This window comes from Poecile atricapillus, chromosome 2, assembly GCF_030490865.1.
Source record: "Poecile atricapillus isolate bPoeAtr1 chromosome 2, bPoeAtr1.hap1, whole genome shotgun sequence".
NCBI classification, from domain to species: Eukaryota; Metazoa; Chordata; class Aves; order Passeriformes; family Paridae; genus Poecile; species Poecile atricapillus.
Genome location: NC_081250.1, coordinates 35,052,184 through 35,070,568, shown reverse-complemented (window position 1 = coordinate 35,070,568; position 18,385 = coordinate 35,052,184). Strand labels below are relative to the sequence as shown.

At 39.6% G+C, this 18,385-nt stretch overlaps 1 protein-coding gene across 1 annotated transcript in view; it reads right to left on the bottom strand.

Annotated features, from left to right (window-relative positions):
• Positions 1-18,385, bottom strand: part of CHN2 (chimerin 2) — a 156,819-nt gene that overhangs the window by 49,990 nt on the left and 88,444 nt on the right. Inside the window, exons 5-6 of the mRNA XM_058832799.1 lie at positions 16,419-16,532; positions 14,483-14,768 (exon numbers count right to left, since the gene is read on the bottom strand). Coding sequence (XP_058688782.1) covers positions 14,483-14,768; positions 16,419-16,532 — 400 coding nt within the window. The remainder of the gene's footprint in view (positions 1-14,482; positions 14,769-16,418; positions 16,533-18,385) is intronic.

Here is an 18,385-nt window from a genome sequence, read left to right as displayed (position 1 = left end):
CCCAGAAGTCTGAACTATCAAGACATCTAAAAAAGTGTAATTAAGGCAAAATGTTTTGACTTTGGCATTGTGCCACAGAAGAACGTTCAAGGAAAAAGGCTGATGACTGAGAACAGTAAGCAGTTTTTTCAAAGCCTTTTATGCCATTTCTGCTATTGTTTCTGTCTCTCATGGCTCCCTAGTTTCTTCACAATAGCTGTCTTTTCTGTGTTTGCTACTGAGATCAATAAAGAGATGTTAATTAAAAGAAAATCTGCTGGAGGTTGTACTTTTCTGTTGGGATTTATCACAGTCTTTGGCAGCAACACCTCACTGGCCCTGACTACAATACCAAAATAGGCTTGGTCTTGGCTTGTCATGGAGACATGCTTGGGTACAACCCTGACCTTTAGTGACAGCTCCACTAGCACATGTGTGCTTCCTTAACATCCCCCTCACCACACGCCCTCCTCTACAGACTGACTTCTGCAAGCTTTTAGGTATACAAAATACCTTGTGCATCAACATTACTATTCCAAATAAACCATCAAGAGACCATTAATTACCATAGCCAGTGACACATCACTCTTAAACAAGGCACATCTGCACTTCTGTCCTAAAGCCACTGTTTGTGCATCTTTGCTTTCCTGCTTTCCTTTCTGTGAATCAAAGAAAGTGTCCACATGTAAAGGCTCTTGTGCAATAGCAGTGGAGATGAGATCTTAGTGGAAGCCATGAGGAGGGATCTCAGCAGCTGCTGAGATACAGACATTAACTCATGGCTACACACAGAGGTGAAAGGCAGACAGTGAAGAACTTCCTATCATCTGGCTAGCAAATGCCAATCACAACAACACAACAGGTTTTCAGTACAGAGGTCCACCAGTGGACCAATTGGGCTGTGTAAAAATGGCAAGGCAGACAACCAGCTCAGTAATATGGGTTCAAGTTCAACAGAATATGCACTGCTAAGGGAAGGAGAAAAGCATCCTCTGATGCTCTGTGTGACAGCTACTTTCACCAGGTTCAGAGAAAGCACACCATAAAACCGCCAGCACCCCCGCAAAAAAAGACGTACTGCTGAGATAATAATTCTCATTACTGTGTATTTTGCCTGCACCTATGTGTGGGCTGAGAATCCTTTTTACTAAGTTTCTTGCTTTTTAAATATATCCCAAACACATGCATAGACAAAACATGAGGCATAGACCTGTCAGAGGCAGACTAACATCAGCACTTCAGCCTCCTGGCTGTCAGGTCTGATTCCAAATAACCTTTTGTCTCTAGTTCCAGCTACTAAATTACAGATCAAGTGAAAAATGTAATTATGCCCCAAAAGGCCATGGATAACATCTTGGAATACAGTGAATTGTGAATGGAACAACAATAATGAAAAGATAAACTAGTATTACCTATGGTGCATGCTTAATCCAACATGCTTCATGGTCCCATGTGAGCTATTATGGAACTGTTTCCTATTTTCCAATTTCTCTTCTTCAGGGATACAAACAATTCCTCCCATATTCCCCCACTCCCCTGGCTCTTTTTTAAGCCTTGTGAAAAATACTTCTTCCCTATTGCAATAAATACTCAGTTATACTGTTACTGAATTCTACTGTGTTGGTTTTTTTTTCCTCAAGGATGATGCAGAACTTGTGTTTTTTAAAGTCGTACGAAGCTGAGAATATCAAGATTTATTTTCTATGCAAAAATTTATCTGCTAAACTTTTACAGAAGGAGAAGATATAAAAAATTTATAGGAATATGTAATTTTCTCAGTTGGCTCTGATAATGTTATATTAGATTGGAAGTGCTATCAAAAACTGAATTAACTTATTTTTTCACTTGTTTATTGGAATAGTAAATATCCAAGTACTTTCTCTGCATTCTTGCACACATCTCTAAACACACAACTATTCAAAATACTAAATTATTCTTATCAGCACCTGACGACATAAAAGTAGGTGGTGGTGTTAGAGTGCAAACCTTCACAGTTGCTAAGCCAATTTACATGTAGTCAGAAAGGCTGCTGATGGCTGAAATTTTTAATCTCCTCTTTCTTATTAGTGTCATGATTCTTACCCTTACTCAGGTACTTGTAGCTACCTTTTTCTTTTTTCCTTTTTTTTTTTGTATCTGCAATGTCAAATTTAGTGACAAATAGAACAAAGGAAGTTGGAGAAAGTTTTGTATTTTCTCATGAAATCCAGTGTCTATTGGTGGATGATACAGAGTTTGTACACTGCTTGCATGTGGAGAAGGAAACAAGCCATGGAATTGAGAGCTCATTAAAAAACCACACATGGAAAAATTCCCCACAAAGTGGAATTTCCACATGTGGAAGTTAGATGAATCCTGCATTGAATGCAGTGTCTCATAAAAAACAAGTTATATCACATGATGACTTGACTGTTCAACTGGGATTCTGCCAGCCCACAAAGAAACCACAATCCAGACTTTTCTCTTAATTCCTAGTACTTTGAGGTCTATGAAAAACCAAATCAGGTGAATAGTGTCCTTGAAAATGCTCTCTTTAGTCCAATCTCTGGCAGTATACTTCAATTTCAGCCATTCTGGAAGTGCCTTAAGCTCTGTCTGCAAATTCACTTGGCTTCAATTTCGGCAATGCATTATAGACCAGATGGATTTAGGAAAGTCCACTGATTGGATTGATCAAATTAAAGAAAGGGGAAGAGAGAAATAAAGGGAAAATATTTTTTCTCTACTTCCTAAAATATATAAAGAAATAGAGTTAATTTATTTGAAACAGTTTCCCAGGTGTCTCTCTATGTAGTTAGGTTGCAAACACAGTTTTATGAATGCAGCCTGGCACCAATCAGGGATCCAGCCATGGACATGCAGGACAGCTGCTCCCTGTCCAAACTATGTGCTGCTCTATTAGTATTTTCCTGAGGCCTGCAAAAAAACCAGACATAAACCCCCTTACAGAATGTGGGCACCAGAACTACTGAAAATGGAAACAGACATAAATTAATCTTTGTCATACAAAATACAAAGACTTTCTGGATGCCAGAGGACAGATGGACACAGCTTTGATGTCCTAATTCAAGCTGTTAAAATCATATAATCACAGAATCATAGAATGGCTTGCATTGGAGGGGACTTAAAGATCACCTAATTCCAACACCAGGCATGTCCAGAGCACACCGAGTATTAAGCAAGGAGAGGATCTACTCCCATAAAATTGTTCCTGTGGCAAATTCTGTTTTCCACTCCTCAGCACTGGTATAATGAGCACACCCCCAAACATTTAGATCCCTTTTTGTATGACCAGCCTTGTTTGTACGAGCTCACACTCTAGAGCTAAAACCAGTTCTGTCAACTCAGGTCCTCACAGGAGTTATGGCAGAGCAGACTGGCAGACAATGGGATTCATCCCAGAATTTTGGCTGGTGGGGCAACTACAACTCCCTTCCAGGGAGAACTGCAAAAACCTGTGCAATCAGTAATATGGATATCTCCTGCATCAACAAAGCTTATCTTCACAGGATCTGCAGTTAGTCCAAAGGATCTAATTGTCAACTTAGAACAGATATACTGAACAGGGTTTTTTTGGTGGAGGCTAAGTGCTCTGCCCTGGTGATGACTGTGGCTGGCCCTGGCCTTTCTCAAGGATGACTTGTGTGAAAAGGTGGGGTTTTTTTTTCCCACAACAGGAGACAGCTGCATTTATTCTTTCACCAACACAGAAGCAGCAGCATACATTAAAACTGCAGCCTGGCTGATGTAAAATGTGTCACGCAGATATGCAGAATAAAAGCTTATTTTCTGCCAATAAGTACTTAGCCCTAACCATTGGATGCCATTACTTTAAAATCCCAGCTCTGAAATCAAAAGCTGTGCTTTTCGTTCACGTAAGAATAAATATTTTCTTCATTTGAATTTTTAAATGCATTATTTATTCCCACATTATCTTTCCAGATAGGTAAAACAAGTAAATCACATGATGTCTTTGCATATTAACCCCTGTCACTATTTACATAAGTCCTCTGAGATTGGACCCTTCTGTAGGACCATCTCCATGTACACACTTACTCCTTGCAGCACTGCATTTCACAATCTGTTTTAAAACAAAAGTGACTTTCAGAAGCTAAAGACTAACTGTAAGGCTGAAATAAGCAATGGTGTTGATGTGCCACGGTTTTTAATAACAAGATGAATGCATGTTGTCAAGAAAAGGCATCAGGTGGTCATGTTCCCATGAAACCACTCATTGCACGAGCACAAATGGGTGTCAGCAGTGTAAGATACCCTAATTCAGTCCCCAGAAACTCTTAAGTAAACATGCCACCTAGTGTTTAATTGTGACAATTTCATTTATAAATCATCTTGATTGATTCCTCCCAAGCTGTTCCATGCAAGTCTAGGTTGTATAGAGTCTAGGCAGAATTATCTGGAAACACCATCTCCAGATTTTCCCCCTTTCTTCCCCACAAAAAGCCCTGCCTCAACTTCTGTTTTGCTCCTGAGAAACTCTGCCAAGACACACTCCCAGCCCATCCTTCTTTTTTGAGGATCCTGCAGCTCAGACTGCCATGAGCAAACAGAAGGCACTGAAAATTGACCTCAGAGTGTCATCACTGATGTCAAGGTCCCAACAAAGCCTGACAGACTTCAAAAAAGCTGCCTTGCACCACGGGCCAAATGACACCTGGCCCAGACTTCCCACATCTCTCTGCCTAAAGCTCCTGGGCAGAATTATTCTGGGAAGGTGAAGCACTATTTCTAGATTAGAGCTTGCCAAAAGTGGATGAGTCACCAAAGCTATAGGAACTGTTTTGATGGATGGAACCAGCAGAAAATCAGGGAAAGATGTTTTCAAAGTATAACATCTTCAAAAGCAGCAAAGGCAATTTCTCTTGAAGCCATGGCAACCTCCTCTTTTGTCACCTCCAGCTCCAGCCTAATACTGACACACCTGGCTTAAATGCAAACAACCCTCCTCAAAGTAGAGCTACTGCCTGTATGTGGCTTGGCTCCTCTCTATGCACTTAAAAACAGCCAAATTCTTCTCTTAAAAATTCTAATTGAGATTCTCTTGATGTTTCTGTCATGGATGCTCATTATGTTCCTAGGGATTAAATTCCTATACTACGTGACATCATAGCACAAACTGTCCTGAGTTTTCAGTAATGTCTTGTTTGCACTTTTTCCAGATCAATTAAAATCTTAAATGAAACTCCTTTCCTACAGTACTTCATCAGGCACTTTCCCCCAGCTCATCAAGTTGCTGTCTATCTCTGTTCTTTGCTTGAAATTCCTCTACCTATTTTTGGTCCATGTAACCATGTTCATGAGCCAACCAAATTTGAATTAATGTCAAGAGTGCAGTTTCATGAGAGATTGTACTACTTTACTAAAAATCCAATTATTCTGCATCTGCTGCATTCTTTTCACTCAGTACTTTTGTAAATCTATCAAAAAGGCAATCAAGTCTAACTGGCAGCATTCCTTTTTTATAACCCATGCTGATGACTGTGCACAGTCCCGCTGATCTCCAGGGCTGAGAATGCATTAAAAGGAAGAGCCCACTGTAACCATTTGTACTTGTCACTCCACAATGTCCTCTTTTCCAAATATGAGCAGTTTTTATAACTGGTTCCCAAACTTTGTAGTCCAGCCTCAGCAGAGAACAGTCAACAGCACGTGCCTCACTGTGGCCACTACCAGCTGTCCTCCTGCCCAGGCTGCTGCCCTCTCCTGCCTGGCAGAGCCATCAAGCTCTGTTAACTGAGACTGTGCCCAACTTTTTGCAGCTGGCCCAGCCTAAAGGTGACCAGGGAGATACCTGCACCTGGATTCCCAGTATTGCAGCTGCAGGATGTAGTGCAGGCTGCTAACCTGTCTCTGTGGTGAGAGACCAGATGAAAAAGCCTTGGACACCAGGATTGTGGCTGAAGTTGGCATCTCACTAGTGCAGTGGCAATTCTGAACTGAAGGCTAAATGTCCCCTCAGCCCAGGGGGAGGAATCAAATAACCCATCCTTAGCTACTTTAGTACATTGTCTTCATCTAGCCAGGATTAATCAGAGACTAGATAACATATTTTCAGAAAACCACACAGAAATAGGACTAGAAGGTACTGTGAGATGATTTTCTCCTGCCTGCCTCAGGTATCTGTGCTATCTGTGCCATTTCTGCTAGATGTTTTCTAATATATTTCTATGCCTTCTAATGAAGAAGATTTTGTAACCCCCTTAGGCACTCCAGCCCAGCATTTCATTATTTTTTTTCTCTCTTAATAGTTAACCTGCAGTGCTCTCACTGTGTTTCAGTCCTATCATTTCTTGTCATATTCAGCATGAACACAGAGGAACAGGTTATTTTTTCCCTTGTAATTAGACAAGCCAATGTATGACCTAGACATGCGCATCACTTAAAATACTTACTTTCTAATCAAAATATAATGGAAAAATACTGCTCACAACTTAAATACTCTCTTTTTGACTCTAATTCCGAGTCCTCCACTACCAGAAATTAATTTCTCTCTTATATTTAAGAAGCTGAACACTTGTCTTCCAACATCAAAACACTGAAGTTTAAAGGTGCTTGTAAAATTTTAGTTTCTATCCCTACACAGTGTCTCAAGATTGATGCAAGATAATCAAGTATAGATTTTTACTTAAAAAGTGCCTTTTCATTTTCCAGTGGCTAGACAAATGAAATGTTTATGCTGAAGGCTCCATCCCAATCCATATGGAAGTTTGTTTATATGAATTTAATGCCATCAAACTGTGTAAAGAGTATAAAAGCCAAGATAATAAACCCTTATATAAGCTTTTATTTTTTGTACATCAAACTATGCATCGTTTTAATGCAACGAACATTTAGGTTTAGTAAAATTATTAGTAAGATCATAAAACGAACATACCCAAGAGAAAAGGATTAATTTATGAATTTAGTAGAGCCTACCTGTAGATACACAGCACTGTACTTGAAGAGACAAGTGGTGTTTGCCTTAGGAGTACTATAAGCACTTCTGGTGTATTGAGTAATTTTTAGTACTAAACCGAAATTCTCATCTGAGAAAATTTCAACCTAGTTGAGTTGTTCACATTGCTTCCATTTGGCTGTCTTTCAAAAACACTGGATTGGAAAACACAGTGGTGGTAACAAACTTGGTATTTACCTTTTCTCCATATGCTTAGCAATGCCCTGAACTGCTCCAAGACTCGCTGAAATCCTTGGGGGTCTTCCCCTTAATTCAGTAGAATTTGGATCAGATTATACCCATTGCATCATGTCATTTGTGTAAATCAGTATTGTCTCCAACTTACAAGCTCTCTTCAGGCATAATCATATCACTTATTCTGCTTAAGGCAAAAGTAATGAATTCTAAGCTGACGGTAATAACATAACATAAACCAGGAACCTGGAGGGATGTTAACAGTTCAGGGCAGCAATGTAAGCAGACACATTGCTATGGAACCTCTCTTTGTCTTGATTCCCTCAATTTCCACACCTGTTATAATTGATAAAAATTATTCCTTTCAAAAATCATTACTTAATCAGGCTAAATATTAGGTAGTAGTGAGGAGTTCCACAGTCAACTACAACGCACTGTCCATTTTCCTGTGCCTAAACAGAGCCAGCCAGAGGGAAGGAATTGAAAGAAACACTTTCCACAATTTTACTTTAGTAGCTTTCTTATTTTTATTTCTTATTTAGTGCCTATTTTATATTTATGATGCACTAAAACAGAAAGCTGCAGACACGCAGCTGGAAAATACAAAAGAATGCCAACATTGAAGGGCAAAAGAAAATGATCAGTTGAATATATTTTTGGTATGATGCTGTTTGTCATTTGAAATACAAATTTATTAAAATATATATGCTGGTAGATCTACTGTATTAATAAAAAAACCTCCTTGTTGTGCTATTATACCAAAGAGTATCCTGGATGGGATCACTCCTGAATTGCTAACAGTTATTTAAAGAAGAGAGTCAGCTATGTAGTTAAGTACTCATGTCAAGGCACGCTACAATTAAGTATGTACATGTGGTAACCTGTGTGTAGAATACTCTCTTGCAGGACAAGCCTGAGTGACTGATGAAAGGAATTCATTACTCCCAAAGTCATTTTGATGTACTAGTTTGCTGCTTCTAGCAGCAAAAATGCCACACACCTTCTATCACTGCATGTATTACTTAACCCTGCAGATAAAGGCCACCTTTGTCTACAGGATTTATGTTGCCTTTTATCAGTGTGGTGTCTGAGCACCCTCTGAGAAAAATCAGTACTGCCAGGGAGAATTACCTTGTGGATTCTGTGGCCATGCATAGAGGAGTGTGACTGTAACCCCTTATAGAAGACAATGGTGTGTTGTTAACATCCATGTAGAACTGAGCATTTTTCATTTTTTCTGACCAAGCATGCTGCAAAAAGAAGGGAGTTGAAGGCAATGTAAAATACACCATATCAAATTATCAATGCCTTTCCAGCCCAGAGTCTGCAGGAACAGATGTTTCTGCTCACTACCTTCTTAACCCCAGGATCTGCTGCTGGGGCAGCACAGTACCCTGCAGCCCTCCTGTGGAAGGAAATGCTCACCATCTGCATAGACATCCCAGCAGAGAATTAAACACTATCTAGCAGCCTGTAATAGGACCATTAGAGGTTTAGAGGAGCTGCAGAATGGGGAGAATAATGAATAAATGAAAGACTGAAAAGATTTCTTTATTGTTGGCTAATAGCAGAACCTGTAGAAAATTCAATGAAGAGACAAAAATGGAGCTTTAAGATGAGGCTAAAAAGCCTTCAGAAAGGGATGTGGTGTGAATAACAATGTAAAAGTGTCAAATACCTACAAAAATTGAATCAAACCATAGGCTGTCTTAAAATTGACTGCCTCTTGTACAATTTTGATGTAAGAAAAACAGCAGTGCCCCTAAAAATTTAGTTCCATAACCAGATTACATCTCCAGTTAAGAAATGTTAGAAAATAGTCTTTCCTGGAAGTCTTGCATTTTCTTCTGTGGCAAACTGTGTGTGAGCAGCATGACTAATGAGGACAGTAATATCAACTTCTAGCAAAGTTATTCTTCCTTTTCTGTCACCTTTGCCTTAACAGGATAGTTTTCTTATCTGTCTATTACTTGTGTGGGCTTTTCTGCCGAGGAAATCTACAGCCTCCCAGACTTCATAATATGCTAATCATTTCAGCTCTTTAGTTCTAGCTGCAGTGTTAACTGTGGGCTCTGTCATTTGCACTTCAATGTCTAGTTATGAGTTCCACCAAAACAGATATAGAGAAGTTACCATGTCAAACAGCAACATAGAGTTTTCTGCACTGTCCCACTGTTAAATGACGACTCTACGAACGGCTCACTCCCGGTTTAGCTCAAACTCTGCACTGTTCTGTACACACCATCACTGCTAAATGCCTCATGCTGCTTCTGGCATGTACCTGCAGCCGGAGAGCAGAACAAGCACTCCAGTCCAGGCTCCAAGCAAACTCATATTTCATGTACAACCGGTATGTTTGAACTGACTGAGCCAGATCCGACTAGGAGAGAAGTTGATGGGAGCTTTGCCAGGACCCAAGTAAGCAGAGACCTGGCACTGGAAAAAGCCTTCCTTAATCTTTACTGCACTTACCAACAGTTTGTCCTCTTTCAGATACATCAAGATCACCCTTTTTGCAAACACTTTAAGCTCAAATGCTGCCAAGGTTTTCTTTAATTCCAGCCTGCTCTTCTCATCCGACCAGCATAGCAGAGAAGTAAGTTGTGGGGCAGAGCCTTTGTCTGACACAGGGCACCGTGTCACAGCATCCAGGTCTCACCCAAGGCACAGGGTAGCTGCAGTAGTGCACAGGGCAGGTCACAGGAGTTGGACTGAAAGTGCAAGAGCAGGATGGCTTTTCCATCAGCAACTGTGACAGCTTTTACCTGATCAGAGCATTCATGAAACTACAGCTTGTATTTACTTCCAACATTTCAATTCGTCAAATACATTTTCCAAATTACACTTGGTGAGGTAGGATTAAAAGGAGTATTATTTTCTCCCTGTCTGTGGCACAAAGACTGCTGACTCAGTAAGGGCAGCATTTGCAGGAAAACACAATAGCAGTAAATGTTTCAGAACTACATATTTTACTGACAGATTACTGCAATTTTTTTCATTCCTATATGTGAAGATTAATTGCTTACAGCAGGTTACACTTCTCCTACATTCACCATTAACTTGAACTACTGGCAATTAATTACAGGGTGCACCAGTACCAGGTACTTATCTGCCCTACATCCTCTAGTATGTGTTCATTTGCCCAAAGTACAGCATTCCATAAGCAGAGCAAACATAAAGCAGGCAATCACAACTTGCCCAAGCTTAAATCACAACTCTGAGCAGACAACGTGTGATCATCAAATTTTCTTTGCACAAAACACTCTCTTCTCAATCCAAAATCTTTGTTGAACCTGGATAAAACGACAATTGCCTATACTGCTAAGAAAGACTCTGCAGCATGCTGTTCTCTCATAACACTTCATTCCTAAAAATCATTGTAGTTCCTTTCAGAATAAAGAACTATTCAGGCTAAAATTTAGAATTTGTGTCTACAAATCAAGCACATCTTCAAAATCAAGCAGAAATAACTGCTTGAATTGAAGGATGAAACACCAGCATTAAGTATCTTAGGGCATAAATATTTTCTTAGGCCGGATATAAAGAATGTTGAATAAAAAAAGCATTAACAACAACAGCTTAATCCAGCCCAATTATCACATCCCCTTTCTGGAATGGGCATGACTCCACTGATTACAACCTCAAAGAAAGTATCATTATGGGAATAGACAAGTACCCCAGGCAGTACCAAGACATCTCATCTGAGTGCTGGCTCCTCCTGCCCCCCTCTGCCCTCCCACCCACCCCACGGATGCAGTGGCACTGGAGTGACTGAGACATTGAATAATCCCCGCTGTCATCGTGGGAGGTGACAGAACGAGCAGATTCCCTGGGTGGTGTTAACAAACCCACTGAGGAGACAAATGCCTGCAGCTGCACTTTCACACTCTGGAATTATTTTCAGTATGAAACAAAATCTTGCTTGTAAAGAGCCTAATTTCTTAGACGAGTACTGGTGCTTAACCTTAGAGCACTGAATTCTCATCCTCCTCTTGAGAAATGATGGAAGTTTCTGCCCTGCATGTATGGCTTTCCCCCATTTCTGGATCATTCAAAATGCTCTAGGCAGCACTTTCAAATAAACCAGCTCAATAATCTTATTTTTCAACATTTTACCTGTTCAGTTGGCCAGAGAAAAAAAACATGAATGATTTTTCACATATTCAGCAAAGAATTTACTTTGCAGAAAATTTTCATACTGAATATTCATTAATTTATTTCTAGAGGTCTGAAATTTTCTGGAGTTACTGAAGTGGTGAAGGTTGTGATTTGTGGGCAAACCATGGCCTTTGTCTAAAATTCTGTACAAGACATGTCAGCCTCAAGCAAAACATCTGATAGAACTCTCACCGAACCAATCACTTCTCCATAATATTCTTCTATTTTAGAGGACTTCAAGAAAATGACCAATAAGTCACCAGTTTATTCCAAAGCTCAGCCCATACTTTATCTGAGGCTACTGTGGGTAACAAAATGGAAGATGACCCCTGAGTCTCTGCTACCAAAACTCTCATGGCTTCCCCCAGGAGCATTTGAATCAAAAGCAGCCATGGTAGGCTTCACCATACAGACTTTTGTGAGTTTTTTTCTGTAGTTGCTAATATTTTAGTTGATGCAATCTTTATTTTTTTCCACATGGATTTGCATGAGATGATGGAAAACTACTGGTACCGGTAGAAAAGCCCAGTGAGAGTCCTAATCACCAACATCAAGGCTTCAGCTGCTACATCAGGTCTTCAGCCTGAGCAGATCCCCATGCCTATTTATCCCCACTCCTCTTATAGCTGTGATTGCTCCTACTCTTCCTGGCAAGAAAAATATGTTAGAAACAGCTGGTATTCCTCCGTCTGCTTTTCCCCTCTGTGGGAGGAAGGCAGAGAAGCTTGCCAACAGTGTAGTCGCTTAGCTGAAGCCAGCTATTTTTACATGACAGCACAGCCACAGAGCCCAGCCTTGCAGGCTGCTCCTGCCTGCACGTACAGAAATCTAGATGAGCACAAGTCCTTGTAGGCCAAGGACCTGTCTTTCACATCATGAACTGCCTCAGAGACAAATAATCCTCCAAAACACTTAAATTTCATTCAGCAGCAATACAAAAGAAGACCTAATACAATCGTATTAGGTCTTCTTTTGTATTGCTGCTGAATGAAATTTAAGTGTTTTGGAGGATTATTTGTAATTAATGAGGTCCAGAGGTGTGTTTTCACTATTGCCAGTGCATTACATCAGCTTCCAAACATTTACAAGCACAGGTACCTGGAACTAAGAAAGCAGTACTCCTTTCATGTTAAGCCAACACAATAATTTTTTGAGCTCTTATTGAGGGAGAGTCTTGTGCTGTATTTCCACTTATATGAGGTGGATCAGGCAGCAGAGGTGTCAGAAAATTCACTTATTTTTTCTTCTGGCTGAGTCAGTTTTAATCTGGAGCTGTTTGCTAGTGTCACCTATTGTGCAGCTGCACAAAACTGAACGTCAGTAAAAAGGTGATGGTGAAGGAGAGAGGCCAGGGTCCCTTCAGCATTGGTTTGACTTCTGTTGGTCTAAAACAGTTTTTACAATGCCTACTCAAAGCTGCCCAGCCTGAAGAATGGCATCCAACTGTAAGCACAACAGAAAACACAATCTGTTATGGAATATTTGGTATTAGAGCAAACCCCTCTGAGGCCTTTGAGAGCACTTTTGAGAATAACAAAAGACTTGCTCCTCAACTACAAAAACTGTAAGTAAAACCAAACACAATTTTGAAACTATTTTTCCTTGCACAAATCAAATTCTTCTGATTTCCTAGAGAATGTAGCATGGTTTTCAATTGCCATGATTACTTTATTATACTGTATGCATGTAATAATATTTACAATCATCCCAGTAATGATCCAATTCCAGAACACCCTCTGGACCATTCCCTCACTTTCACAGAAACACCTACACCAAAAAAATTGTCACACTGCACTGTGTCTACATCTTATTGTGCCTCAAATAAAGTAAAAATTCCCTTTCTTACACCTGTTACAGCATTCAAAATCACCCAGTGTCCAATCACAGGAAACAACTGAACGAGCATTGGATGTCTCAATGGCATCTACTCCTCTTGGATATTACACCACCATTCAGTTGAACCAAAAGCTACATCACCAGTGGATTCATTTTGAAATAAAATGTGAATGGAGAACTTGCTGTTGTGCTGTTCTCCAAAGGCCTTCCCTGCATCAGTATCCCCTCCCTGAAAAATGTGACTGTCAATGCAATTAATTTGTTACAGAGGATGAATAGGTTTACATGTCAGGTCAGTTACTCAGGCAATTATTATAACTGAGAAATCCAAACCAGTAAATACTCTGCCGGTGCAGATATGTGAACCCAACAGATAATTCTGGTAGAAATGCCCCAGAGATACGAGGATACACATAAAAAAGCTGATCCCTTTCATACTCGTCATGACTGTATGACAGCAAATTCACTCCCTGCTTTCCAAATAAAAACTGGCTCTAGTTCCCAACTAGCTGGCCAGCACTGAACACTACAATCAACAGTCACACTGCAGAAGTATGCTTAACAAATGTCAGTAAGTCAATTCAGCACAAGGACCAGACTCAAAAACAAAGTTTTGTTTGACAGCTCTTGCTGCCATACCACCTGGGAAATGAAAATATCCACATGTCACTGCTTACAAGGCTGTTTCTCATATGTAAAATAATTTCTAATTTTACACCTTCAGATGGCTGCTAACTGCACAAAATTCTCAGTTTATCATCATCTAAGTACTAGTCCATACAGCGCTCTGGGATATGAGTGCACAAGATGAGATCAAGCAAAGCCCACTTCAAATGAGAAGAGCAAGAAGAAATGGAGGTAAACAGACAACATCTCAATTTCAGATCCATGAGAAGGAAAGAAAACACACAATATTCCAATTTGAGACCCATCCACCAAAGGCTTTTTAGAGAAGAGGAGCTTTGAGCTATATACAGAAAGATAACAAACTTGAGCTGTGGTGAAGGGTCAGTGGGAACCAGACTCATAACCCTACTGTGGAAAATGCTTGAGTATATACATGGATATATATAACCTGTGACCAATTTCAGATTCAGCTTCCAAGGTAAATGGTATATACCCATATATTTACATGGTGAAAACATTTGCATTTGGTACTTATTAGAAAGTTTTCCTCAGAAGCTCCAGTCAAATATTAGCTGGGAGCCAAGGTCATATTAACAGGATGTAAACTTTGCAGTGGGATACCAATACTTACTAAAGTACAGGAAAATGAAAACAGGTCTTCTGACAAAACTTTTTCTTCTCAGGTTTGATTGAAAGACTGGTATTAATTACAAAAATTTTAAACTGAATACTTACCTTTTCAACTGGAGTATTTTCTTCACTTGTTACGCTTGCTTTTCTTGATTCATTTTTTGTTCTGCTCAGCCTCCGGGACACTTTTTCTCTAAGCAAAGTGGCATATCCAATGTGCTCATATATGGGGTTTGTTGTCATTTTGGAAATATATTCAGAAGCCTTTGTTTCTATGTACAGTGTTATCAAGCCATCTGTAACCAGATCATGGATTGATTCAAATCTTTTCTCCCCAACGAAGTGCTTCCCATCATAGAACAACCTGTAGTTTAAGGTCTGGTTACCAAATCTGCAAACACCAGAAAAAAAAATATGGAGAGAAGAGAGAGAGAACTCAGACTGCGTTGGAGGCTCTTCCATCCTGAAGCATTTTTGAGGTGCAGAAAGTCAGTGCTTAACCACATATGGGCATATTTACAGTCAACAAAGAGATGGACATCTACCGAGTAATCAAAATCCTCACACTCTGTTAGGAAGCCAGGGAGACCAAGCTCCTAATTCAGGGTCCCATTAAATATCCAAAGTTGTATGGGAAAACTCTAGCCCTATTTACCACAGGTATGATCTATTGGGATTTTTTAAGTGTGTTAATAATCCAAGTGCTGTAGTAGAACATTCAGTTTGTGACACTGAGGTTGGAATCCCATCACTAATTAAAGCATTCAAAGAAGCAATATTGCGTTAAATGGTCCTTATATTGCATCAAAACTGCATGTCTTTGCAAATTTTGTTGGGACTTCAAATCACATGGCCTCTTATTCTTTGCCCACATTTTTCATATATAATCCCAATTTAAAATTAAATTCTGTTTTTGATTCTACAAATAATTATGCAGATGGATTTAGAAAACATGTTGTTTCATCAAACAATAGGCATTTTGCCATAATTCTTATCCTTTATTTTTTTATTATTCTTCATTTTGAAATCTCCTCCAAAACCCTAAAAAATTGTGTTTGTTCTTTTTCAGCTGACACAAATTGGTTTTAATTTACACCACTTTTTAGTTGGCATGACTCACCAGCTTTTCCAGCTTTACCATCTGCACATCAATACAAATTCTAAGCATGATTTCAGCACTGTATCACAGCTACTTGGGATAAACTCCTCAAAGGATTTTTCTTTGTGTCTTACCAGCAGAAGGGTAAAAAGGCAGACTTTCAGTTTGTATATATCTCACAGGAGTAAAAATGCTATAAAAATTGCAAAATATTGCCAAGGAGTTTGTTTCATCAAAACCCAACTGAATATCTTGTCCTCTTGCCACTAATACACAGTGTCATTAAGACCTGAGTGGGCAGGGTTTGAATGACACAGCTAAACCAGGAAAGACACCTGTGAGGAGCAGTGAGCTTGGAGCTTGGGTTCCCACTGAATTTTTCATTCAGTCGAATAGCAGATTCCTACGTCTTTGAGCAGGAGCTTCACAATGCTTCATACTTCACAATGTATTTCTACAAAAAACTCAAGTTCCTACTGGGGAAGAAAACTGCCAGTTTTCAGCTTCTGTATGTCATGATTTTCCAGCTTTATTTGGGGTTATTATCACAGATAGTTGTTGTTTGTACGCAACACTGAGCTCGGAGGACAGCTTGGCTGTGTCCTCTACTGGGATGTGTTCCTGTTCTGTATTCACTCACGTCTTTTATAGAGTCTTGCAGGAGAGTATCCATCTTTATAAAATTTAACTCTAGGTAAAAAAAATAAATCTGAAAATGGGCACTGCTTCTGAAAAAGGACTTCCTAATCAGTGAAGGAGACACTGGGTTGCTGCAGTACCATGACAGTCGAACCGCTGACACGAGGGTGTAAAATGACTCTGGTATTGCACAGTGTATTAAGTAACAGTGGAGACAGACTTCACTCAAAAGAGACCAATAAAATCCCCTCCATTAAGCACATCTACATTGGAACTATAGGCCTCTATTAAACCAGCATTTACCTGAGAGCAAGGGTGTAGCAGCCGGGTTGCCGCTGGCTTTCTCTAAGAATATACGCTCCTTCTACACCAGCAAGTATTTCATCTGCTTGCTCCCGAGAAATGATCCCATGAAACCTAAGGGGAGATATTTCAGTGACTTACAGAATAATCCAACCAGAAAAACATCCTCCTCCACCCCAGAAAACATTTGAATACTTCAGCACTTTCAAGCACCGTGGTGTAAGCCATCAGGTTAGCATCCAAAGAGCAGGATCATAGGTTCAGCATAGACAAAACAGCTACACTGCAAATGTGTTTTCAGTCAGGATAAACTCAGCTGGACCCAAGGATTATTTTCTGTAAGTGCCCTATCCTTTCATAACTTTTCTCTTTTACCAGTCTATGCCCCTCCTCCTTGTTTCCCTTCTAGTGGCCTTACAACAGAAATGAAAACTAGGCAAAAAGCCATTTTAAAAAAAAAATAATTATTATATTTAAATAGGCAGTTATTTAAAGATATGTATTTATATACATAAACATTTAAGTAAAATTAAATCATAGGTCTTCTTCTTATCAATTTGCTTTATTTTAATATTATATTGCTTCCTCAGATTTGTAAGGAAAACAGAGACAAAAATGGAAAAATTATTCAAAACTCTATTCTGCATACATTAAAGTAGAAGAAGGTACAGAGAAGTCTTGAGAAAAACATTGTTTTCTTCATGTCAAGGAGCTCCTCATTCAGTGCTGGAAAAAAGCAATACTTCTCTGATTCTTTTGTCACTGCTATTTTAAGAAAGAAAGAGGGCCTAAGATGCACAATTAACCTATGAAAACCAATATTTAGCAGTGATCTCTCCATAGGTACAGATTCAGTCTTGACAGCAATTTGAGTCTTAACTCCTACGCACATTTTGCTAGCTGATAAGTCTCTGAGGGTCTCTTCAGACGTTTTTAAAGTTTCTATTTTTGCTGCTGTCTAAAAAAAGGCACTAAAATCTACTGGCCTTCAGCATTTTCTCTTTTCTGACACTACATATGAAGTGGCACATTCCTAACACTGCCTCTGGCTTGGTAGTGAAAGAGAAGAAAAACACATTGGATGTAAATGCAATTGTTCCATTCTCTTTACATTGTCTTTTTCACAACTAATACCTGTTGAAAATACTAGGTTCAGATGACCTCTCCAGAGTGACTTTGTATTAAAAGTAGTGTGAATTGATTCATCTTTTCCCTCTGTACAGGTGGGGGACAAGCATCCTTTAAATGACATAACTTAAACATGACTTTACCAGTAAACTCATAATTGTAGTAAAAAATTATAAGCATAAGCTATTCCCCACAAAATGCAGCAGACTTTAGGTTAGATATTAAGACAAAATATCTGTGATCAATTTAAGAAATCACTTGGATGTGATACTTGGGGCACCTGTGAAATTTCTTTAACCATGGGTGGTAAGCACTGGGTAATCTGGGCTTTTTTATGGATATTTCTAGTACATTTTTATAAAAGCATGAAAAAAGCTTGTATGTGGTACAAGATCCCCTGAACTAACGCCTGCTTCTGACAGCAGCCGACAAGAAATGCTTACAGCAAGAGTGCAGGAAGCAGTGACATATTTCTTTCACTTCTCATCCCTGTCTATCCATCACTGCTTTAGAGACATCCGTGTCTGATCACTTGTGACCTTACCCGTCACATATTTGAGAAGCTCACTTGTAAACCCTTTTAGATCTTGGTGCTTTTGGCCTCTGCAGCTGCCTCTGGAAACGAACTTGAAAAAGGCACTGTGCACGTGCCCTTCTTGGGCACCACTGAGGTGACTTGTGCTCCTGTGGTGGGAGCTGCAATCCCTTCGCTCCACCATCGCTGCCCCTCGCAGTACCTTCCTCATAACCTTTGGGAAAAGGATGGAGGAGCAGAGGGTAGAGAGGGACCAGAAATACCTGCACTACTTAAAATGCAGCCACATCACAGATTTGTACAG